Source organism: Hylobates moloch, unplaced genomic scaffold (assembly GCF_009828535.3).
Source record: "Hylobates moloch isolate HMO894 unplaced genomic scaffold, HMol_V3 SCAFFOLD_12, whole genome shotgun sequence".
NCBI lineage: Eukaryota > Metazoa > Chordata > Mammalia > Primates > Hylobatidae > Hylobates > Hylobates moloch.
Window position 1 is genome coordinate 51,702,890 of NW_026652287.1, and position 22,878 is coordinate 51,725,767.

Consider the following 22,878-nt stretch of genomic DNA (forward strand, 5'->3'; position numbering starts at 1 on the left):
CCGAGTAGCTGGGACTACAGGCGCCCGCCACCATGCCCGGCTAATTTTTTGTATTTTTAGTAGAGACGGGGTTTCACCGTGGTCTCGATCTCCTGACCTCATGATCCGCCCACCTCGGCCTCCCAAAGTGCTGGGATTACAGGCATGAGCCACCGCGCCCGGCCTACCTTGAGGGAATTATAAACCTGTCCTCCAGGTTTTTATTTGAAGCACATCCCAGCCAGAGTAACTCATCCTGTTGGGTTTGCATGAACCCTAATTCCCCCTTATATACAGTAGTTCCGGCCCCCCTCAACATATGGGTGAAAAGCTCTGAGGCCTCATCCATAGCTAACACTTCTAAGGGTCCAGGATTTTTTCATCCTAGTGATAGGTCCAATTTCCCTGACAGGGCTCAAGCAGCCTTAAAAGCAGCCGCTGCCATTCTCCAACAATTCGCTATATCAGCTGTCCCAATCATAGGTTCTGTGGGCACAATAACCTCCTTCTCTTCACCTCCACTCCTTTGTGTTCCCAGGATCACAAGGTGTGGGACACGTGGGTGGCTGCAACTATAGCTTGCCTTGGATATAGAGTTCAAACATTCTAATTCCTACCGTACCACTACTGGCACCCCCGTGTTTTGTGGAAATAAACATGAGCTCCTTGGAAACCCTATTTCAGTCACCTATCCCTTAAGATTTACCAACCCAAGCCAGATAATTCCCCCACCCACCAGAGGCCAAAACAACAAGCAATTACTGCTCGGGCAGACTTCCCTTTGCCCAGGATATTCCCCTTCTAGGACTTTGTTCCTCTCTCACAGGCGAAGGGTTAAAAAAAAAACCCGTTGCTTCCTGCTTCCTGTCCATGGAGCGCGAGTTTTTCTTTTTTTCTTTTTTTTGGAGATGGAGTCTCGCTCTGTCACCCAGGCTGGAGTGCAGTGGCGGGATCTCGGCTCACTGCAAGCTCCGCCTCTCGGGTTCACGCCATTCTCCTGCCTCAGCCTCTCCGAGTAGCTGGGACTACAGGCGCCCGTCACTACGCCTGGCTAATTTTTTGTATTTTTAGTAGAGAGGGGGTTTCACCGTGGTCTCTATCTCCTGACCTCGTGATCCGCCCGCCTCGGCCTCCCAAAGTGCTGGGATTACAAGCGTGAGCCACTGCGCCTGGCCTCTTTTTTCTTTGAGACGGAGTCTCACTCTGTAACCCAGGCTGCAGTGCAGTGGCGCGATCTCCCTCACTGCAAGCTCCGCCTCCCAGGTTTGCACCATTCTCCTGCCTCAGCCTCCCGAGTAGCTGGGACCACAGGCGCCCGCCACCACACCTGGCTAATTTTTTGTATTTTTAGTACAGATGGAGTTTCACCGCGTTAGCCAGGACGGTCTTGCTCTCCTGACCTTGTGATCCGCCCGCCTCAGCCTCCCAAAGTGCTGGGATTACAGGCGTGAGCCACCGCGCCCAGCCAAGAGTTTTTCTTAATGCAGCTAGCCACTGGTTTGCCTTACAGGAACCCCATAATACGTCCTTGGCAAATTCTATTCAGCTCCAACTGCTAGGAGTGGCCCATTTGTCCTGAACCCTCAAATCATGGGAATGAGAAATGAATTTAGACCGACCAGAGCCCTTATGAGATTTTCAGCTACAGGGGTGTATAGAACCCTGATAAGGAGTTTTCTTTGTGTGGAAGATCCTTCTATATTTGCCTCCCCACCAACTGGACAGGAACTTGTACTTTAGCCTACATAGTACCTCCTGTGACTTATTCCTTTTCAGAAGAGGCAGTAGCTGTGCCCATTCATGCTAGCTTCAGCCTAGAGCAATTTCACTACTTCCTCTATTGGCTGGTTTAGGATTTACTACCACCTAGGTACTGGAACCGCTGGACTCACAGTGTCCTTAACACTCTCTAAAGAACTAAGAGAAAGCAGGCTGGGTGCGGTGGCTCACGCTTGTAATCCCAGCACTTTGGGAGGCCGAGGTGGGCGGATCACGAGGTTAGGAGATCAAGACCACGGTGAAACCCCATCTCTACTAGGGATACAAAAAAATTAGCTGGGCATGGTGGCAGATGCCTGTAGTCCTAGCTACTCGGAGAGGCTGAGGCAGGAGAATGGTGTGAACCCAGCAGGCGGAGCTTGCAGTGAGCCGAGATTGCGCCACTGCACTCCAGCCTGGGTGACAGAGCGAGACTCTGTCTCAAAAAAAAAAAAAAAAAAAAAAGAACTAAGAGAAAAACTAGATGAAATCTCTCTCCAACTTACTCAAATCCAGCACCAAATAGACTCATTAGCAGCCGTGGTTCTCCAGAACCAGTGAGCACTAGATCTCCGATCTCCTCACTGCTGAAAGGGGAGGAACATGCCTTTTTCTGAACGAGGAATGTTGTTTTTATGTCAATAAATCAGGCATAGTGAGAGATGGAATTAAATGACTTCAGGATAGAGCCAGCAGACTACACGGTGGGACAACCGAAGCTACCTCAGGGTTCTCACAGCGTGTTCTCCCCTGCTTCTTCCATTTTTAGGTCACTTCCTTATGATTATTCTAGGAGTAACCTTTGGCCCATTTCAATTCCTTCATCCTTTCGCTTCTTCCCAATAGAACCAATGAAACTAGAAATGTTACTGCAGATAGAACCTCAGGTGACTTCAACCAGCACCTATTATTAAGGACCCCTAAACCAGCCTGCCCACACATACCAGGATGTTGACACCCAAACCACCTCTCACGAGGAAACCTCAGCTACAGGACCCCTTCCATGCCCCTATTCAGCAGGAAGCAATTAGAGTGGTCATCGTCCCACACCCCAACAGCAGTTGGGCTCTCCTGTTGAGAGAGGGTACTGAGGGGTGGAGTTGGCAGGATTTACTGGGCAGGTCTGGGGACTTTCACAAAAGACCCCTGTGACTCAGGGTTTTGAGTTCTTAACCAATCGAGTGAAGGATTCAGAATTAACCACTCCAGGCCAGGCACGGGGCCTCACGCCTGTAATCCCAGCACTTTGGGAGGCCGAGGCGGGCGGATCACGAGGTCAGGAGATTGAGACCATCCTGGCTAACACAGTGAAACCCCGTCTCTACTAAAAATACAAAAAATTAGCCGGGTGTGGTGGCGGGTGCCTGTGGTCTCAGCTACTGGGGAGGTTGAGGTAGGAGAATGGCGTGAACCCGGGAGGTGGAGCTTGCAGTGAGCCAAGATCGCGCCACTGTACTCCAGCCTGGGCGACAGAGCGAGACTCTGTCTCACTAAAATAAAAAAAGAAAAAAAATTAACCACTCCAGAGGAGGATTGAAAAAAGAACCACTCTCAATGGACAAAAAGAAAGGGGAGGGGTAACACAGGGATGTGAGCCCTAGCCACCAGAGCCAGCAACCGCAACCCTTCCGGGTCCCCTTCCAGCACGTGGAAGCTTTCCTTTGCCTTTGTTCAATAAACTGCCCTGCTGCTCACTCTCCTAGTCCGTGGACTCTTTTTGAGCTGTAACGCTCACCGCGAAGGTCCACAGCTTCATTCTTCAAAGTTAGCGAGACCATGAACCCATGGGCAGGAAAAACTCCCAACTCATTAACAGCCTAGTCCCTTCCCCGTTAAAGGCTGGTGTCTGTCACCCCATACCTGAGCTGGTCCCTCTTCACTAAGTCAGGCTACCAGCATCTTCCTGCTCCTCCGGCTGGGCCCCTGGAGGAGGAAGCTTTCCAAAGCTCAGTCTAGCCCATGTATGCCTCCAGCAGGAAGCTCCAAGGCCTCCTCTGTACTTTGAGGTCGTTCTGGCCCCTGCTATGCCCCAGGCTCAGGGCTATTACACAAGACGCCCAATTCAACTTGGTGGGCTGTTGACACCGTCCCTGTCACTGAATCTTGTCTTCACCCCTGTGATTCTCTGAAGAGCCAGTGAATCTCTGTTAATGTCGGTGGAGTTCCAGCCACTGCACTTTTTTTGAGGCAGACTCACTGTGGCTCCGGCTGGAGTGCAGTGGCATGGTCATAGCTCATGGCAGCCCCCAACTCCCGGGCTCATGCAATCCCCCCACCTCAGTATCCCGAGTAGCTGGGACTGTAGGCGGGAGCCACCATGTCGGGCTAATTGGTTTTTCTGTAGAGATCGGGCCTCCCTAGGTTGCCCAGGCTTACTTAACACTCTTGAACGTCAAAACCCACGCTCAATACCCGCTTCACGTGGAAGTCGGTGTTGAGATGCAAGCATAGGAACGAACTCAAGGCAAACAGCTGTTCTGTATTCAGAGCCGCACATTCAAGGAAAAACACGATCGGCGGCGGGCCCTGGACGGGAACAAGAAGGGTGGGTGGAGGATGGTGGGCTTGCCTGGGCGGCTCGCGGTCTTGGCTCCCCTTTTTTCCTCCGGGTCTTCTGGCTGGCCGGCCGCAGGGTAGGGGGTCCGTGGACCTCCCGGCCTGTAGGGGGCGTCGGGCGCAGCGGAAGGGCCTGCTCCGGAGCCTGGCCAGGGCTGCGCAGTCATGATCACCGAGACCGCGGCGGAGCCCACGGTCCCTGCAGTGCCTGCTGCTGAAGAGGCCACCGAAGCTCGGGGACGCGAGGGGCCGGCGTGGCCCTGGGTGAGCCCAGGCCCAAGCGGGAACGGGCGCGGGGCGGGCGGCGCAGACCCAGGGGCGCCGGCTTCATGCCCCAGCCGTGCCCCCTGTCCCGCAGAAAGACGCCCCGATCCGGACGCTGGTACAGCGCATCCACCAGCTGCAGGCTGAGCGCGCGCAGGGCTTCCGCCGACTGGAGGAGTGAGTGGGGCGCGGAGGGGCTCAGGGTTCAGTCCCCCGCCCGCTCCGGGCGTGGGCGTACTCTTGGCGGGCGTGCCTGGAGGAGGAGCTGGGTCCTCGCGCGGCTGCAGAGTCAGATGGGGCGGGGATTTCGGGGCACCGGGTCCTCACCTTCACGAGAAAGGCCCCACAGCACGTCCCCACTACCCGACGACTCACTGCTCGTGGCTTCTCTCTCCTCCCCAAGAGCAGGGGTGGGCCTGTCTCGCGTTCCCCTGCGGGAGTCAGGAAGCGTCCTTCCTACCTACCAGTCCTCCCCTCTGGGGTCCGGGGACACTTCCTGGGGGCCTTTCAGGTGGTTGGCGCGGGTGCAGGGCCTGAGAGCCTGGGGGCTCGGCCTCAGGGTCCCCACCTGCCGCAGAGGCCACCGCCAGTACCTGCGCAGCGGCCCTGACTACGACTTCGCGCGCTACCGGAGCACAGTGCACGAGGTGACCCAGGCCTTCGCTGCCGCCTCGCGGGAGGTGCTGGCGGTGGAAGCAGAGCTGGGCGGGCCTCGCAGGCAGCCGCTGCTCGCCGGCCACGTGCGCAGCCTGCAGGAGCTGGAGCAGACGCGGCTGGGCATGGTGAGGCCACCACCCCTTCCCCGCCGTGTCTCTAGGACCCTGGCCGGTTCCTCTCGTGGCGCACCCCTGGTTGGGGGGTGGTCCCAGTATCCCATACACAGACTTCACCCCTTCCTGTCCCACCCTAATCCTCTATTAAGGCTTCACTTGGGGTTTCTCGGATCTTGCCCTCTGCTGTTCATCCCCAATTTTTTTCCAAGTTTTGCCCTTATTCCCAGAGCACTCCCACTTTCTCCCAGCTCCGCCTAAATGCTATTCCAAGATGCCCAGATCCCGCCCCAACAATGCTCCACCCACTTTGGTTGTTCCGCATCTAGGGTCCCACCCTCAACCTCCCGTACATACAGGCAAGGGGGGGGTCCCAGGCCACGCCTCCGTATTATTCCTCCATCACAGTGTTAGTTCTTTGCCTATTTCTCTTTTGCGATCCGCCTACTCGGCCCTGCAACCGCGTGTGACTGGAATTCCTAGGCCACGCCCCCCATAAGCGACCCGTCTCAGCCTCTTTTTGGCCTTTTTCTCTCTCTCTTCCCCCCCCCCCCCCCAAGACAGGGTCTTGCTTTGTCACTAGGCTAGAGTGCAATGGCGCGATCTCGGCTAACTACAACCTCTGCCTCCCAGGTTCAGGCGATTCTCCTGCCTCAGCCTCCTGAGTAGCTGGGATTACAGGCATAATTTTTGTGTTTTGTATTTTTTTTAGTAGAGACGGGGTTTTGCCATATGGGCAAGGCTGGTCTGGAACTCCTGGTCTCAAGCGACCCGCCCTCCTCTGCTTCCCGAAGTGCTGGGATTTCAGGCGTGAGCCACCGCATCCAGGCTTTTCGGCCTACTTTTATCCTGGGTCCCTGTCTCTGCGCCATGAGGCGCAACCTAACCCACCCCTACCGCCATGCCCGGCTAAGACGTCACTGTTGTTCCTAGGCCACGCCCACATCGCGCTCAGCACTGCCTCTGGCCTGCCCGCTGTCTCCCTTCTGAGAGAGCCTCTCTAAACTGAACTTCGGACTCTTCCTACACAAAGCACTGCCCCTCGTGGTTCTACCCGGGCACTGCCTTTCTGGGTGCCACTATCTTTTCCTGAACATCCTTGGAGGGCAGGGGGTGGGTTCTGCTCGTGGAGACATCCTTCGTGTTGTTCATTCCCCAACCAGGTGGCCCTGCTGCAGCTGATGGAGACGCCAGAGCTGGCGGGGCAGGAGGACGCTGTACGGATGCACCAGCTGAAAATGAAGTGAGCGCTGCTGCCCAAGCCGCCTGGCTATGCTCGATTGCACCAGGGTTGGCACGGTCAGACCCTGCCAGCAGAGGAACCCTCTGCCAGTGTACAATGGTGTTCTCACCTGGTGGCCCTCAGATGTACACTTCCCCAGAGGGCACAGCCGTGAAACTTCACATCAATTTCGCTGTGCATTGCTGGGACACTGCTGTATACCTCGACACATGCCAGTCCTGCACACGTGGCTGTCCGTGGAGCTTGGACATGCCCCACTGAGCACAAACCTTCAGATGCCTGTCCTCAGCCCCCAAGCACACACATTCATGTACACACACATTTGACAGAGTCACACTTCATAACCTCCTGATGCTACACACCCCACCAAGATGGCCTTTTCTTTTCCTTTTTTCTGAGATGGAGTCTCACTCTGTCGCCAGGCTGGAGTGCAGTGGCGCGATCTCAGCTCACTGCAACCTCCATCTCCTGGGTTCAAGTGATTCCCCTGCCTCAGCCTCCTGAGTAGCTGGGACTACAGGCGTGTGCCACCATGCCCAGCTAATTTTTGTATTTTAGTAGAGATGGGTTTCACCATGTTGGCCAGGATGGTCTCGATCTCCTGACCTCGTGATCCGCCTGCCTCAGCCTCCCAAAGTGCTGGGATTACAGGCATAAGCCAGCACGCCTGGTCCTTTATTTTCTTTTCTTTTTTCTTTCTTTTTTTTGAGACAGAGTCTTGCTCTGTCACCCAGGCTGGAGTGTAGTGGCGCGATCTTGGCTTACCGTAACCTCTGCCTCCTGGGTTCAAGCAATTCTTCTGCCTCAGCCTCCCAAGTAGCTTGGATTACAGATGCCCACCACCATGGCTGGCTAATTCTTGTATTTTTAGTAGAGACGGGGATTCGCCATGTTGGCCAGGCTGGTTTTGAACTCCTGACCTCAGGTGATCTGCCTGCCTCGGCTTCCCAAAGTGCTGGATTACAGGCGTGAGCCACCATGCCCAGCCCAGATGGCCTTTTCTTTCAGCCCACTGTGACCTATGGGGCCACCTCTTCTCCCTAGCACCTCAGTGGTCCCTCTTGCTGCTAGTGCTGCCTGGAGGTTTGGCGGCGGGCAGGAGGGCCTGGGGCTCACCACAGCCACGGCCCTCTTGCAGCTTCGTGGCAGCAGCTAATTCGCCCCATCTGGGTTTTATTTATAGTTCCCATCCGCTCTTGTAGGGTAATTAAAACCATGGAGGCGATCAGCGAAGTTCTCCAGGACCTCAGGTTTGATGCGGAATCTGCTGAATGATGGCGGCTCCCCAGGGATGCGCCGAGGGAGATGGGAAATGGGGCGGATGGCGCCCAGCCCAGCGCTAACCGCCAGCTGGCTGGGGTCGCGCCCCACTGCGCTGCTGACCTTCCTGCTGTTCGAGACACCTCCCACAATAAAGAGCTCTTCCTCTGTAGCCGCTCTGCCATCTCTGCGTACAAGGGTGCTGCAGCCAGTGTGCCTGGGGAGGGGGTCCCCACAGGGCCATGGATTGTGGGTAGAAGACTCCCACCCTCACTAGAAACTCTGAGGTTTTTTTGCTTGAGACAGGGTCTTGCTCTGTCACCCAGACTGGAGTGCAGTGGCGAGATCATGGCTCACTGCAGCCTCGACTTCCCCGGGCTCAAGCAATCCTCCTGCCTCAGCCTCCCAAGTAGCTGGGACTACAGGCACATGCCACCACGAGCCCAGTTTTTTTTTTTTTTTTTTTTTTTTGAGATGGAGTTATGCTCTTTTTGCCCAGGCTGGAGTACAATGGTACAATCTCGGCTCACTGCAACCTGCACCTCCTGGGTTCAAGTGATTCGCCTGCCTCAGCCTCCTGAGTAGTTGGGATTACAGATATGCACCACCATGCCCAGCTAATTTTGTATTTTTAGTAGAGACGGGGTTTCTCCATGTCGGTCAGGCTGGTCTCGAACTCCCGACCTCATTTGGTCCACCCGCGTCAGCCTCCCAAAGTGCTGGGATTACAGGCGTGAGCCACCGCGCCCAGCCAACTTTTTGCTTTTAGTAGAGATGAGGTCTCCCTTTGTTGCCCAGGCTGGTCTCCAACTCCTGGCCTCAAGCAGTGCTCCCAGCTTGGCCTACTAAACTTCTGGGATTACAGGCATGAGCCTTCGTGACCAGCCAGCTCAGGTATTTTGAATCACATTCTCCAAGGAGTTCAGAATCAGACCTTGCAAATACTGGAGAGACAGTCTGAAGTCCTGGGAGGTGAAAATTCTAATCTCAAAGGGTCATTAAGACGCCTCACATTCCCCTCAAATCTCACAGCCCCCACCCCAGGCCAGGCAGGCCCCAAACTCACCTTCACAATCACAGCACCTAAATAGCTCATTTATTTAAAAGGACTCTTTTGGAGGGGCCCTAGGTAGTGGGGAGTAATGACTCCTCACCCCCAGCCCTGGCAGGGGTTCTAGGCAACTCAACCAACCCTCACACACACACACACACTCACTGGGGTGCACCCAAAGGTGGCCTCACGTGGGAGTCAGAGCTGTTATGGCCGTCGGAGCTCAGTGGCCACCCCAGCTCCTGCTGAGGGTGGCTCAGGTACCCTGAAGTGAGGGTACAGAGGTGGCCCCAGTTTGGGTTCGGCCTCTGCGTCTCCACGTGGCAGGGAGGGTGGCCTGAGCCCCTAGAGCTTATCTGGCAGGACCTGCAGGCAGAGGGGAAGCCAAGCTAAGCAGGGAGCCGGAGAGAGGGCCGCACCACAGAGCCACTGAAGGAGCCCTCATTCGGGTCCTGTCCCCACCGCTTCTGGCTGTGTGACTTTGGGCACGGTCCTGCCCCTCTCCGGGCCTTGACGAGGCTATCTGAGCTGCAGGTAAAGCACTTGGCGCGGGGCCAGTATGCAGTAGGCGCCCATGCGTGCTAACTAGGGTGAGTATGTTCATTCATTTCGGAGGAGATTCCGGACATTTTCAGGGCATTGAATGTTCTTAGGCTAAAGGAGACAATGCCAGTTATACAGTAAGTGCTAAGCAAATGCTGATGAATAACAAAGGAAGAGGATGGATTCCGTCTCAGAGACTCTAAGGCTGGGGCTGGGAGGCGTGGGGGTGTGAACAAGACCTGCAGCCACCGGAAGGGGCCCTTCCCTTGCTCCCTCCCGCCCACTAGGCTCACCTTACCTCTCGCCGTGCCCCGTCTGCCCGAGGGCAGGATCCCCTCGTCCTGTGCTTGGAAGGAAGGCAGAGGTGTCGTGGGGGCTGCAGACCTGCGTCCACACCCTGCTGTCTTCCTCCTCCCTTGTTTCTTGGGCCCCCCAGCTCCCTGTCCCCACCCCCACGCCCGCGGTCCCGCCTTCCTACCTGGTTGCGGGTCTTGTGCGACTTCTGCATCCAGGCTCGCCACTGGTCGTAGAGGCGGAAGCTGAGGTTGGAGCAGTACGCGTGCTTCTTGAGCCAGCCCAGGAACTGCTTGAGCTCGCGCCGCACGGGCCCCGAGCTCGGCTCTCCGCCCCGCGGCTCGCACGCCCCGCCGCCCGGGCCCGGGCGCTCTGGTGGTGGGCGGAGCGGCAGTGTCAGGGCGCGCCCGGCAGGGGGTGCGCGCGGGCAGGAGAGGGAAGACCCCAGCGCGGCGGGACCATGCTCCCCTCGGGGAACCTCCCTCCCCGTTTCTCAGGGACCGAATCCTCCCCGCGGCCCTGCACAGCAGCCCAGCTGCGCCCGTGGCCCGGCTGCGCCCCTGGGGAGGTGGGGGGGAGGGGGAAGGAAGGGGCTCCTCCTCCACATCTCCTCCAGGAACCCGATTCCTGTGGCCTGAGCCAGGTGCGAGTGGAGTGGGGGGAGGGGAGAATGAAAGAGGCCAGAGCCGGGGGGATGAGACACAGAGACAGACAGACAGAGCAGGGGGCTGAAAAAGAGAAAGGGAGAAAGACGCACGGATGAGAGAGCCGGGGCCAGGGATGGAGAGATGGAGACGCAGGGTGGGTGAAAGCCAAGGGGGTCAGCCCAGGAGGAAAGGGCCTGATCAGGGTAGGACAGAAACCCTGGGGACATAGGGACAAAGAGATCGAGACAGAGACACAGAGGAAGAGTGACAGATGAAGGGAGACCGAGTGCAAGATGACCCCATGGGACAGTCCCCAGCATGGGCCCATGGGACAGGGAGTGGGCCGGGAGGGCCAGGTGGAAGGCCTGCCTGTCGGTCCAGCTGCCGGCTGCAGCCAACCCCCAGCAGGCCGGCGGATAAGGACATCGGCCTCACGTCGTAAATAAAGCCGGGGACCCGCTGACAGGCCCTGGCACGGCCCCGGCCCCCGCGGCCCCTGCTGGCCTTCCCCGGCCTCCGCAGCCTCCCCTGCGGACGCAGCGGCCTGCTGGCTCCTGTGCAAGAATCGCAGGTGCCGGGCACGAGCAGGGGCCAAGGCTCAGGCCCCTCCCGGCTGCGCTTGCTCCCGCCCACCCCTGAACCTGGAGGGGCCCGGGATAGGGGCTGGGGAGCTGGCTGGAGCCTGACTCTACCCCTCCCTAGCTCTGGAACCCTCTCTGGGCCTCAGTTTCCCTATCATCTCACGAGCCAGAGTGAGCTTGGACTTCCCGGTGAACTAAGTTTAGACCTGTATGACCTCCTAGAGCCTCAGTGTCCTCACCTGAGAAAAAGCGGCCTCCCTTGCAGTGAAACCCTGGGGGGACAGGACAATAAGTACTTCCATGCCAACTGCCTGCAAGCACTTAGGTGGCACCCACCATGTGGGCACTTGCCACAAATTATGTCATCCAACCCTTATAACAGCCCAAGGCAAGTGGGATTCTCAACCCAACCTTCCAGATGGGGAAATGGAGGCCAGACATTCCAAGTAACAGCTTTCGTTTCATTTCACAAAAGAGAGACTAGAGGCTTGTGGACCCGGAGAAATCCCAGACAGCAAGAGGAAGCAGACCTAGGCACCTAATCATTCCCATCCCTCTGCCTTGATCAGAAGGAGAAACTGAGGGACATCAAAGTGGGAGTTGGCAGGCCGGGCGCGGTGGCTCACGCTTGTAATCCCAGCACTTTGGGAGGCCGAGGCGGGCGGATCACGAGGTCAGGAGATCTAGACCACGGTGAAACCCTGTCTCTACTAAAAATACAAAAAATTAGCCGGGCGTGGTGGCCGGCGCCTGTAGTCCCAGCTACTCGGAGAGGCTGAGGCAGGAGAATGGCGTGAACCTGGGAGGCGGAGCTTGCAGTGAGCCGAGATTGCGCCACTGCACTCCAGCCTGGGCAACAGAGTGAGACTCTGTCTCAAAAAAAAAAAAAAAAAGTGGGAGTTGGCAGCCCATTGGCCTTAGAAGCAGGGGTCTCAAACTCACTGGCCCTCTTAGGAGGGAGTCTGAGTGGGCAAAACAGGCCAGATGGGGATGGGCAAATGGAGAGTGAGGGTCCTGAGAAGGGGAGACCACTGCTGGTGGGGGCTGTGGGCCATGCTGTTACATTTTCTAGAGAATTTATTTTTCTAGGGAATCTAGGATATTTGTGTAAAAACTTCCTGGGTTTAAAATTTCTACTAGTTGGTCAAACTTTTTTTTTGTTTTCCAAACAACAGGCCAAAGAAAATAGATCCAAGGGCCACATTCAGCTCTGGGGGGGCCACCGGTTTGAGACTTCTACTCTCTTGGAAACAGTCGGGAAACAGGCTGGGCGCGGTGTTTCACACCTGTAATCCCAGCACTTTGGGAGGCCGAAATGGGCAGATCACCCGAGGTCAGGAGTTCGAGACCAGCCTGGCCAACATGGTGAAATCCTGTCTGTACTAAAAAATACAAAAATTAGCTGTGCATGTTGGCGCGTGCCTGTAGTCCCAGCTACTTGGGAGACTGAGGTTTCAAGCGGAGAATCGCTTGAAACCAGGAGGCAGAGGTTGCAGTGAGTGCAGATCACGCCACTATGCGACAGAATGAGGCTGTGTCTCAAAAGAAAAAAAAAAAAGAAAAGAAAAGAAAACAAGGAAACAGAGGCTCTAGCTGGTTTGGGACTGGCCGCTCGATCACCCAGCCCTAGGGGAGTGCTCACCACTGCGGGGAGTGGAGGCGGCTGTGGGGTGGCTCCACTCACTCCAGATCCCGGCTTTCTTGGAGCCATAGATGCCAAAGGGGTTGCAGCGCACTTGCACGAAGTACACAGTGCCGGGTTTCAGGCCAGCCAGGCGGCAGGAGGTCTGGTTGCTCACATCGTCCACCACCTGTACAGTGAGGACAAGGTCAGAGTAGAGGGCGGGGCCAAGCAGGAGCGGGGGCGGGACCTGGAAGGAACAGGGGCGGAGTCAGGGAAGGGGCGGGTCACCTTCCAGTCCACACTATCCTCCACTCGGTAGCGGATCTGGTATTTGGCTTGAAAGAGGAAATCCTTCAGGGCGGGTGGCGACACCCAGCGCACGCTCAGCTGGTCCTCCAGGCCCCCGACGCGGCTCACGTGCACGTCGGGCGGGGGGTCCGTGGTCACTGCGGGGCGGAGGAGGGCCCCTCTCAGCCTGGAGCTGTCTGGGTTTAACTCCCTCCAGCAGTGTGGCCCAGGGCACTTGGCCTAGATGGCACCTGCGTCTGTTTTCCTCCTCCCTCTGCCCTCACCCCCAGGACTGGTGGATTACACGATATATCATATTGGAGAAACACTCAGCACCTAATTAATGTTAGCTGTTATCACCATTATTATCTGTGACGGGAGAAACATAATCCTATCTTCAACTGACTATGGGAAAGCAGACATTGCGGGGTTGATGATATTATTATTATCATGCTTAGGAGGCCAGGGCCTGTCAGGCCGTCAGCCTTCTGGGAACCCCCCTGCCACCCCCTCCCCACTCACACCTCCCTTCCACTCTTACTGAAATCTTTGATGTGACATTTTGCTGGGTGTAGAGAAGCAACTGAGGCTTAGAACTTTCCCACTGTAGCTTTAGGATGTGGAGAAGAGTGAGGCAGGCTGCGGGGGCACGGATGGGGGCTACAACCCAGGCGTATGTGTGTGTTGAGGGGGTCTGAGGATCCTTCTGGGGGCCCCTGAGGGCAGCAGGGTGAGCTGGCCTCTCCCCCTGAGGCCTTGGTGAGGGGCCTAAAGGGTTAAGGCACAGGCCTGCTTGGGGCTGAGAAACACCCTAATTAGATTAGGCTCAATTCTGCTCACAGATCATCCATTTCCTGCCTCCCGCCCTGCACCCCCCAGCTCCAGGCCTCGGCTTCCTGGGGCGCCTCCCGACCTGGGCGCCCCCTCCCCTCTCCCCAGGGCCCCCTCCTGCACACCTGGGCTGCCGAGGGGGAGGTGGCCAGGCCAGGTGTTCTCCGTGGAGTGGGGGTATCCTGGCTGTTTCTGGGGGCTGCAGACTGATGAGCGGATGCTCAGCTACTTACCTACCTTCCCTCCGACCAGCAGGGACAACCCGGGAGTTGCCGGGCTGGGGAGGGGCAGGGGGGACCCTAGGAAAAATGAGAAGGTGCAGGGGACCCCTCGGGATGCTCGGTGGGCGGGGCTGGTGCCGAGGGAGGGGCCTAGTGGACACTGGGGGCTCACCCACATCCAGGATATCCAGCGTGAGCACATCGGAGCGGGCGGAGCCCAGGCGGTTGGTGGCCTCCACCCAGATCTCATAGGGCGTAAAGAGAGCCAGGTCCTTGGGGATGTGGCAGGAGTGGGGCCCCACTGTGTGGTACTCCTCACATGTGTTGTCCTGCCCATACCACCTGCGGGGATGGGAGGGCGACAGGACGCATGAGGGTTCCTTCTGGCCCCCAGACCTCACCATGGCAGCCTCAGGGTGCAGACAGCACATGGGGGCTCAGAGAGGGTCCGCGTTGGTCAAGGTCACGCAGCCAGCCTGGGACACACACATCGCCCTCAGGCCACCACCAACCTAAGCTTGTACTTGAGGGAGTAGTTGGTGTGAAGGAAGGTCTCCCCGTGGGCCCCTGGCGTCCAGCGGCAGGTCAAGTCCTTCATGTTCTTGGACCAGCAGCTGATGTTGACGGGTTTCTCTGGGGGCACTGGGAGAAGGGGAGGGTGCAGGAAGCAGGCTGAGGGTCTGGACTAGCTGAGCTGGGGCCGAGCGGTTGCTGCCCACCCACCAGGCCCCCACCTTGGAGTGGAAGGAGGGCAGATAGGACAGTTTCAGCCCTGTGCTGAGAAATGCCAGCACAGTTGGTGTGACACCTGCAAGGGCTCTTGAGAGGCTAGTGACTCGATCTCCAGGTTCTTTTTCTTTTTTCGAGGCAAAGTCTCGCTCTGTCCCCCAGGCTGGAGTGCAATGGTGCCATCTCAGGTCACTGCAACCTCCTCCTCCCAGGTTCAAGCGATTCTCCTGTCTCAGCCTCCCAAGTAGCTGGGATTACAGGTGCCTGTCAGCACGCCTGGCTAATTTTTGTATTTTTAGTAGAGATGGGGTTTTGCCATGTTAGCCAGGCTGGCCTCGAACTCCTGGCTTCAAGTGATCCACCCACCTCGGCCTCCCAAAGTGCTGGGCTTACAGGCATGAGCCACCTTGCCCGACCGGGTCTCCAGGTTCTCATTCCCACCTCAAAGACCTGCATAGCCATGGCAGTGTGCCCACAGCTCATCCCTAGGCCAGAAGACCCACGATTCATGCCTCACTCCAGAGGGAGATGCCGCTCCCAAGAGCTACCCCTAGGGTGTCCTGGGTGCCGACTTACGGCCAACATAGAGGCAGGAGCCAGCCAGGATGCTGCCGTCACGGGCGTGGCACACGAGGTTGTCCCCTGACTGCTGCCTGGACCCGTTGAGGTTGGCCAGGGCCAGGGCCAAGGTGGAAGCATTGAGCACACGGGAGAGCTCAGGGGGCAGGCGGCGCCCGTTGAGGGTCCAGTAGAGGCCCTCGGCGGTGGCTCCTGGTGGGTCTCCGTGCACTGAGCAGGTGGCCAGCAAGGAGGAGCCGATGAGAAGCGTGGGATCCTGGGGGCTGATCACAGCTGTGTCTGGGGTCAAAAAGGAGCACGTGTCAGGCCAGGGCGGGGACCCTCCAAGCCCCCAACCATGCCAGGACCTCCAGGGTTCATGGTGGTCCTGAGAAGACGCTGCTAATGATTGTCCCCCGTTTTACAGATAGGGAAGGTGAAGATCAGTTGGGTTAAATGCCCAGGGCAACACTGGTGGCCAAACTGACAGACCTGGAGTTGTCCAGGTCTGTCTGACTCCAACACTGGATCCTTCCAAAACTCTTCATCACTGACATGCTTAAGATTCTCTGAGGGGTCACACAACTCGGGCATACAGGCTCATTCAGATCCAAGTGACTCTTGCTTAGCACATTGTTATGACAAACACTATGCTTTGCTTTTTTTTTTTTTTGAGACGGAGTCCCGCTCTGTCACCCAGGCTGGAGTGCAGTGGCACAATCTTGGCTCACAGCAACCTCCGCCTCCTGGGTTCAAGCAATTCTTCTGCCTCAGCCTCCCGAGTAGCTGGGACTACAGGTGTGCACCACCATGCCTGACTAACTTTTGTATTTTTAGTAGAGACGGGGTTTCACCATATTGGCCAGGCTGGTCTTGAACTCCTGACCTCGTGATCCACCTCCCTCGGCCTCTCAAAGTGCTGGGATTACAGGAGTGAGCCAACACGCCCAGGCACGCTTTGCTATTTATTTATTTATTTATTTATTTATTTACTTACTTTTTTTTTTTTTTTTTTTTTTGAGACGGAGTCTCGCTCTGTAGCCCAGGCTGGAGTGCAGTGGCGCAATCTCGGCTCACTGTAAGCTCCGCCTCCCGGGTTCACGCCATTCTCCTGCCTCAGCCTCTCTGAGTAGCTGGGACTGCAGGCGCCCGCCACCACGCCTGGCTAATTTTTTGTATTTTTAGTAGGGACGGGGTTTCACCGTGGTCTCAATCTCCTGACCTCATGATCCGCCCGCCTCGGCCTCCCAAAGTGCTGGGATTACAAGCGTGAGCCACCGCGCCGGGCCTGCTTTTTATTTTTTTAGCAACAGGGTCTCGCTCTGTCGGCCAGGCTGGAGTGCAGTGGTGTGATCATAGCTCACTGCAGCCTCGATCTCCTGGGTTCAAGCAATCCTCCCTCATCTCAGCTCCCAAGTAGCTGGGACTACAGGCATGCACCACCATGCCTGGCTGATTTTTAAATATTTTTTTAGAGATGAGGTCTTGCTAGTTTGCTCAGGCCAGTCTTGAACTCCTGGCCTCAAGTGATCCTCCCACCTTGGCCTCCCAAAGTCCTGGGATCACAGGCATGAGCTTCAGTGCCTAGCATTCTTTATTTTTCATTCTCATTTTGTTTTTCTTTTTTGGCAACTAGAAACAAAAGATTGTGCGTTCTTCCCGTGGTACTCCCAGAGCCTCACACATAGTAGGTGTTTCTGTGGGGGAAGGGCACTGCTTAAAATGAAAGCCCTGACCCTTACTTGAATCATGAAGAGCACCATTTTTTTTTTTTTTTTTTTGAGATGGAGTTTTGCTCTTGTTGCCCAGGCTGGAGTGCAATGGCGCGATCTCAGCTCACTGCAACCTCCCTCCTAGGTTCAAGTGATTCTCCTGCCTCAGCCTCCCAAGTAGCTGGGATTACAGGCATGTGTCACCACAGCTGGCTAATTTTGTATTTTTAGTAGAGATGGGGTTTCTCCATGTTGGTCAGGCTGGTCTCGAACTTCTGACCTCAGGTGATCTGCCCGCCTCGGCCTCCCAAAGTGCTGGGATTACAGGCATGAGCCACCGCACCTGGCCAAGAGCACCATTTATTATTATTATTATTATTATTATTTGAGACAGAGTCTCCCTCTGTCACCCAGGCTGGAGTGCAATGGCACTATCTCGGCTCACTGCAACCTCCACCTCCCAGTTTCAAGCGATTCTCCTGCCTCAGCCTCCCGAGTAGCTGGGATTACAGGCACACACCACCGTGCCCGGCTAATTTTTGTATTTTTAGTAGAGATGTGGTTTCACCGTGCTGGTCAGGCTGGTTTCGAACTCCTGACCTTGTGATCCACCTGCCTTAGCCTCCCAAAGTGCTGGGATTACAGGGGTGAACCACCGCGCCCAGCCTGTATTTTTTTTTTTCAGCCTGTATTTTTAGTAGAGTCGAAGTATCGCCATGTTGGCCAGGCTGGTCTCGAACTCCTGACCTCAAGTGATCCACCCACCTCAGCCTCCCAAAGTGCTGGGATGACAGACGTGAGTCATTGCGCCCAGCCTAACAGCACCATTTATTGAGCACTTGTTGTGTTCTGAATACTGGGCTAAGACTTTACTTCCATTTTCTCGGCCAATCTGCTTATGTTAAAGATGAAAAAACTCCGGCTCTGAAAGATGGAGTTTCCTTCCTGGAATGAGGGAAGGCCATACTAGTTAGGCCCAGATTTTCTGGTCTCCAAAGTTCTGCTCCACACTGCCTACCTCTGGAACTAAAGGCAGCCCTGGCAAACTGCACATCCCCAACTCCCATCCAAAGGGACTTGACATCATCGCTGTTTCCCTCCACTCGGTTTTCCTCATCTGCAAAGTGGGAACGAGAAAGCTCTTTGTCTCGTGGGCTATTGTGAAAGTCAGAGGGGAAAGGAACAACTTCCTGAACCAGGTTGTGTGTGAGTCGGGTACTAGACACAGGAACCTTGGGGACGCCCATGGGTGGTTGATGCCTCCTCTCCTGCTGGCCATCAGGGCAGCCCAGGAGTTCCCCTTCTGGAGACCAGAACCTAAGAAGAACCTATTTTGTCCATAGGGAAACCAAGGCCCAGAGAAGGAGGAGGGGGTGCACAGGCCAACCTCCCGATGCCTCTCTGAGTCTCAGTTTTCCCATCTGGGAAGTGGGCATCATGGCATCAATGTCATGGGGTTGGCTGGGTGTGGTGGCTCGCGCCTGTAATCCCAGCACTTTGAGAGGCTGAGGTGGGACGATCACGTGAGGTCAAGAGTTTGAGACAGCCTGGGCAACATGGTGAAACCCTGTCTCTACCAAAAATACAAAAATTAGCCAGGTGGGGAGGGGGTGGTGGCCCATGCCTGTGGTCTTAGCTACTTGGGAGGTTGAGGCAGGAGGATCGCTGGAGCCCTCCAGCAAAGTTGAGGCTGCAGTGAGCCATGACTGCACCACTGAACTCCAGCCTGGGTGACAGTGAGACCCTGTCTCAAAAAACAAACAAAAAATTTAAATTTAAATTTATAAAAACCAACAAAACAAACCTCATGAGGTTGTTTGAGAGGAGTGAAAATACTGTTGGAGACAATATTTTCCCATGAGATCTTTAAACCAAGTTGACCCGGACTCGAATGCCCCCAGCCTGACTCAGTGTTTTACTTTTTTTTTTTTTTTTTTTTTGAGACAGAGTCTCACTCTGTCACCCAGGCTGGAGTGCAGTAGCACAATTTCGGCTCACCATAACCTCCACGGACCCAGCTAATTTTTGTATTTTTAGGAGAGACGGAGTTTCGCCATGTTGGCCAGGCTGGTCTTGAACTCTTGACCTCCAGTGATCCACCCGCCTTGGCCTCCCAAAGTGCTGGGATGACAGGCGTGAGCCACCGTGCCCGGCCTCAGTGTTTTACTTCTTTGAGCCTCTGGAAAGGGGCTTCTCGTTCCACACAGAGTGGTTGTAAAGACTCATCCACTCCTTTGTTCGTTCACGCGTTCATCTGTTCATTCACAGGGTACCTATAGTGTGTCAGGATCTGTGGGCACTGGGGTGATGCCCAATACACACAAAAGTCCTGCCCTTGTGGGCATCAAATCCAAGGAAGCAGCAGGAAGAAGGAATAAATAAATATCTAAGACAATAACTACGGGAGAAGGTAAAGCAGGGGCCGGAGGAAGACAGAGCAGCAGCAGAAGCTCGGGAGGCCTGTCTGGGGAGGTGACCTTTGAGCAGAGACCTGAATAAAGTAAGAGAAGTAGCTGTGACATTATCTAACAGAGCATGTCCAGGCAGTGGGAGCTGCAAGTGCCAAGGTCCTGGGGCAGAAGCGGTAGGAAATGAGGTTTGAGAGGTCAGAGACCCTGACCTGCGGGGAGGAGGGATTCCAGGGTTCTCAGCCGGGGAGGGAGGGATGAGGTGAGATTTGCATTAAAAGGACTCCCCAGGCGGCTGGAAGAAGGGACTGCAGGAGGCAGGGGCAGCCCAGCTTCGCAGAGATGGCAGCCAAGGACAGAGTGATCCCGTCCCCCAGGGAGGCCCCCTGAATGCCAGCGCTGCCCTGCACTTGCCCTCACTGCCCCAGATGGGCGAGGTGGGGTGGACACGGTTCTTAGGCCGGCCCTGATGATTTTCCGGGGCAAACTTGGCTCGAGAGCTCTGTCTCGCTGGAGCCTGGAATCGCAGTTGCGATTGGGGCTTGGCCCAGGGCTCGCCGGAGGTCTCCGCGTCCGTGCGAAGGAGCCGGCTGAGCGGGCCAGAGCCGAGGAGGCGGGGGCGGCCGAGGGGGGCGGGGGGCTGGGGGCCAGGGGGCCGCCCTGGAGGTCCCAGGCAGCCAGCCGCCCGCTAATTCGGAATTCCTTCTGCATGAACTCGGGCGTGCCAGCGTCTCTGCCCCGGCCCACCCACCGCTTCCTGCCTGGGCCCCCCCAACAGAGTGGGAGGCACGGCCAGGCCTGCCCAGACCCCAGGCCCCTCTCAGCTCTTCTAGAGTGGGTCTCGCCCCTCCTGCCCCCCCACCCGCCATCATGGCCTGGGCAGGAAGGGGCTCTCTGGGGGGTCCTGGCTGGGGGGCGCTGCCCCTCTGCCACACCCGCCTGGCCTGGGCTGGCGTGGTTCACTTGCCAGCAGCTGCAGCTGCCCTCCCGGGGCTGGGCGGGGGACACCGGGCGGCGACGGGTTGTGGGGGGAAGGTAAGGCCAGGCGGGCCTGGACAGGCCAATCTCCCACCCCCTTAGCCCCAGCCGGTAAGGTCAGAAGGACACTTTCTCCTCCCGGGATATGGGCGCAACCCCAGTGGGAGAACCTGGGCAATTGACTTCCCCTCTCTCCAGTTCTCAATTTTCTCCTCCATAAAATGGGAAGAGAAATACGTTCTACTTGCTGGGGAGATCAATGAGATGTGATTGCAATCCAGTGTCCAGAGGGCTCAGAAGCCTGAAGCCCCCAGGAACTACAAAGATGACAGCTCCTCCCAGCTCTGGGGTCCCGGCTGACTAGGCACTCCCTCCAGGCCTCCACAAACAATGGGCTAAGGCGCTGGGGACTGGGATGCACGCACTCCAGGCCAGGCGGGGGAGCAGCTGGGAACAGCCCACTGAGCCGGAGTTGGTGGGGGCTTGGCTTGGTTTGGAGGGCCTCCTAGAGGGCTCCCCAAAGCAGATCCCTAGGCTGGGCTTTTGAACGGCCCCCTTTTCACTCCCTGCCTCCCCTCCTTTCCCGCAGAGCTGGGGCCTTTAAAAGTTTTTTCTCTCCTCTTTTCCCAATCTGGAGCCACTGCCGTTATTAAAAAGGAACACCATGTGTTTTAAAAGGGAAAAGTGTGAGATTCTCTGCAAGCAGGGCGGAAGGGTGGCCTCCATCCCAGGGTCCCCACGGGGGTCCCCATCTCCAGTCCCGCTGGTACCTGCAGACACTTTACGACCCACCCGCCTGCTGGTCAGGTGCTAAGACACACCGTAAGTAGAAACATATTGCCGAGGTGTGAGAATCTTTTATTTAATTTCTTCCCCCCTTAAAGGAAAAAACACACTTACAATGCCCCCCCACCCCCTACACCTTCGCCTGCTGCTCTACTGGCTGAAAACAAAGATTGGCGCTCACAGTGGCACTCACAGGCGCTGCCCACCGCCTGGCAGAGCCGTCAGGGGCCCTGGGAGGGCCCGAGGTAGCCCCTCACCTGAAAGCCAGGGGAGAGCCAGGCTTTCAGCAAGTGCCCCTAGAGGATGCCCGGACCCTGCACCTTCCAGGAGGAGCCCTACAGGCAGCCCGCAAACAGCCCAGCACGGGGTGGGTGAGCCTGGGAGCAGTGTGTGCCCGGCGACCCCCAGGGTGGCCCGTGCGCCTTGGATCGGGTGCGTGGAGTGACTGAACGTCTGGGGCGAGTGGTGCCTCCCTCTGTGCCCCTGGGTCGCCTCCCCTGTGGGATGTGTGTGACCGTGAATGTGTGTGTCGGGGATGGAATGTGTGTGCGTCCGCGATGGTGTGCGAATGTGCATCTGGGATGCAGTGTGCGCGAGTTTGAGGGCGAGGGTGACGGGCCACAAGCCAGTGTGATTCTTTGTGTGTCTCTGGGTGTGTCCCAGAGCGGGTCTGGATACGGAGACGTATCCTTGCGGGGGTGTTCCTTGGATGGGGGGCCCCAGAGTGCCAGAGGCCAGAAGTCTCTCCAGAGCGGGGGTCTTGGCCCGTAGGGCAGCGGGTTCCCAGTGGGCCCCCTCAAAGTTTGGGCCCGCTGGTGCCCGGACTCACTGGCTCCCGCTCCCTCTCCCTCTCACCCACTCGCTCACAAAGATTCCTCTCGCTGGAGGCTCTCCGCTCGACGCAGCCTGGCTGAAAACGGTTCTAAGCGCCGCCGGTGGCGGAGACTCCGCGGACCCCCGTGCGCCGGGTCCCGCAGGGGGAGGGCGGTGGCGCCGGCCCGTGGAGAGACAAGTCCCCGGGGACCCCGGGCTGCGCGCCAGGAGGCCAGAGCGGCCCCCCTGCAGCCCCGCCCTCCCCGTGGGGCTCATCCCTCCGCCTGGGGGGGCCCGCTGGGGGCCCGCACCCAGCGCGTCAACCGCGTGCGCCCCCGCCTGGGAGCGGTGCCCTGCAGTTCCAGCGGCTCAGAGTCCACCCAAGCAGACGCGTGCGCCCGCCACGTCCTGGCGTGCAGAGGGTCTGAGGCCGCGATCCCCCCAGCCCCCGGGGGCCTGGCCTGGCGCCCTCGGCCCAGCTGCCCAGGTAACAGGGCCTCGGGCGCGGAAGCAGGACTCTCTGGACAGTGGACTGCGGAGCCGTGTGCCCCGCAGGTGAGGGCGCCCCGAGGGCTGCGCCGGGGGCGCCTTCCTTTGTTCCCCGGCCGTCCAGGTGGCGCCCGCGCCCCCTCCCCGCGCGGCTGCCCCCAGGGCGCCCGCCCTCTCCTCTGGCAGGGGGGAAGGAGTGGGGCGCCGGGTACTCACGGGCTCCTGATCCGGCTCGCGGCGCCCAGAGGACGCAGAGCGGCAGCAGGGGCAGCAACGGCGGGGGCCGCTGCGCGGATTGGGCGGCGGGGCCCCGGCGGCCGGCGGGCATGGGGCCGGCGCTGCCGGGGGCGCGCGGCTGGCGGCGGTGGCGCAGGGCGCGGGAGGGCGCGGGCCAGGCCGCCCGCACGTAGCTGGACGTGGATGCCGAGGCCGGAGCAAGTCTGAGCAGCCGAATTGACAAGGCGCTAATGCGCCGCTGGTCCTGCCCGGCCCCGC

At 57.7% G+C, this 22,878-nt stretch overlaps 2 protein-coding genes across 4 annotated transcripts; one reads left to right on the top strand and one right to left on the bottom strand.

Moving 5' to 3' along the window:
• The first annotated feature begins 4,342 nt into the window (after positions 1 to 4,342).
• Positions 4,343 to 8,002, top strand: REX1BD (required for excision 1-B domain containing). Of its 3 annotated transcripts, none has more exons than XM_032170170.2 (5): positions 4,343 to 4,557; positions 4,652 to 4,734; positions 5,117 to 5,339; positions 6,491 to 6,570; positions 7,773 to 8,002. In XM_032170170.2, the coding sequence occupies exons 1-5, from the start codon at positions 4,459 to 4,461 to the stop codon at positions 7,843 to 7,845; spliced, it is 558 nt and encodes a 185-aa protein (XP_032026061.1). In that variant the 5' UTR covers positions 4,343 to 4,458; the 3' UTR covers positions 7,846 to 8,002. The 3 variants fall into 3 exon arrangements, with proteins under 3 accessions (XP_032026061.1, XP_032026062.1, XP_058281863.1); XM_032170171.2 differs by having other exon boundaries at positions 4,347 to 4,557; positions 5,135 to 5,339; XM_058425880.1 differs by lacking the exons at positions 4,343 to 4,557; positions 4,652 to 4,734 and having other exon boundaries at positions 4,741 to 5,339.
• A 100-nt stretch (positions 8,003 to 8,102) lies between these two features.
• Positions 8,103 to 22,825, bottom strand: CRLF1 (cytokine receptor like factor 1). The gene is made up of 9 exons (XM_032170172.2): positions 22,600 to 22,825; positions 15,216 to 15,497; positions 14,423 to 14,552; positions 14,083 to 14,252; positions 12,859 to 13,016; positions 12,589 to 12,757; positions 9,903 to 10,090; positions 9,723 to 9,765; positions 8,103 to 9,247 (listed from the first exon to the last, which is right to left on the bottom strand). Exons 1-9 carry the CDS (start codon positions 22,709 to 22,711, stop codon positions 9,234 to 9,236), a joined length of 1,266 nt encoding a protein of 421 aa, XP_032026063.1. The 5' UTR covers positions 22,712 to 22,825; the 3' UTR covers positions 8,103 to 9,233.
• Between the last annotated feature and the right edge of the window lie 53 nt (positions 22,826 to 22,878).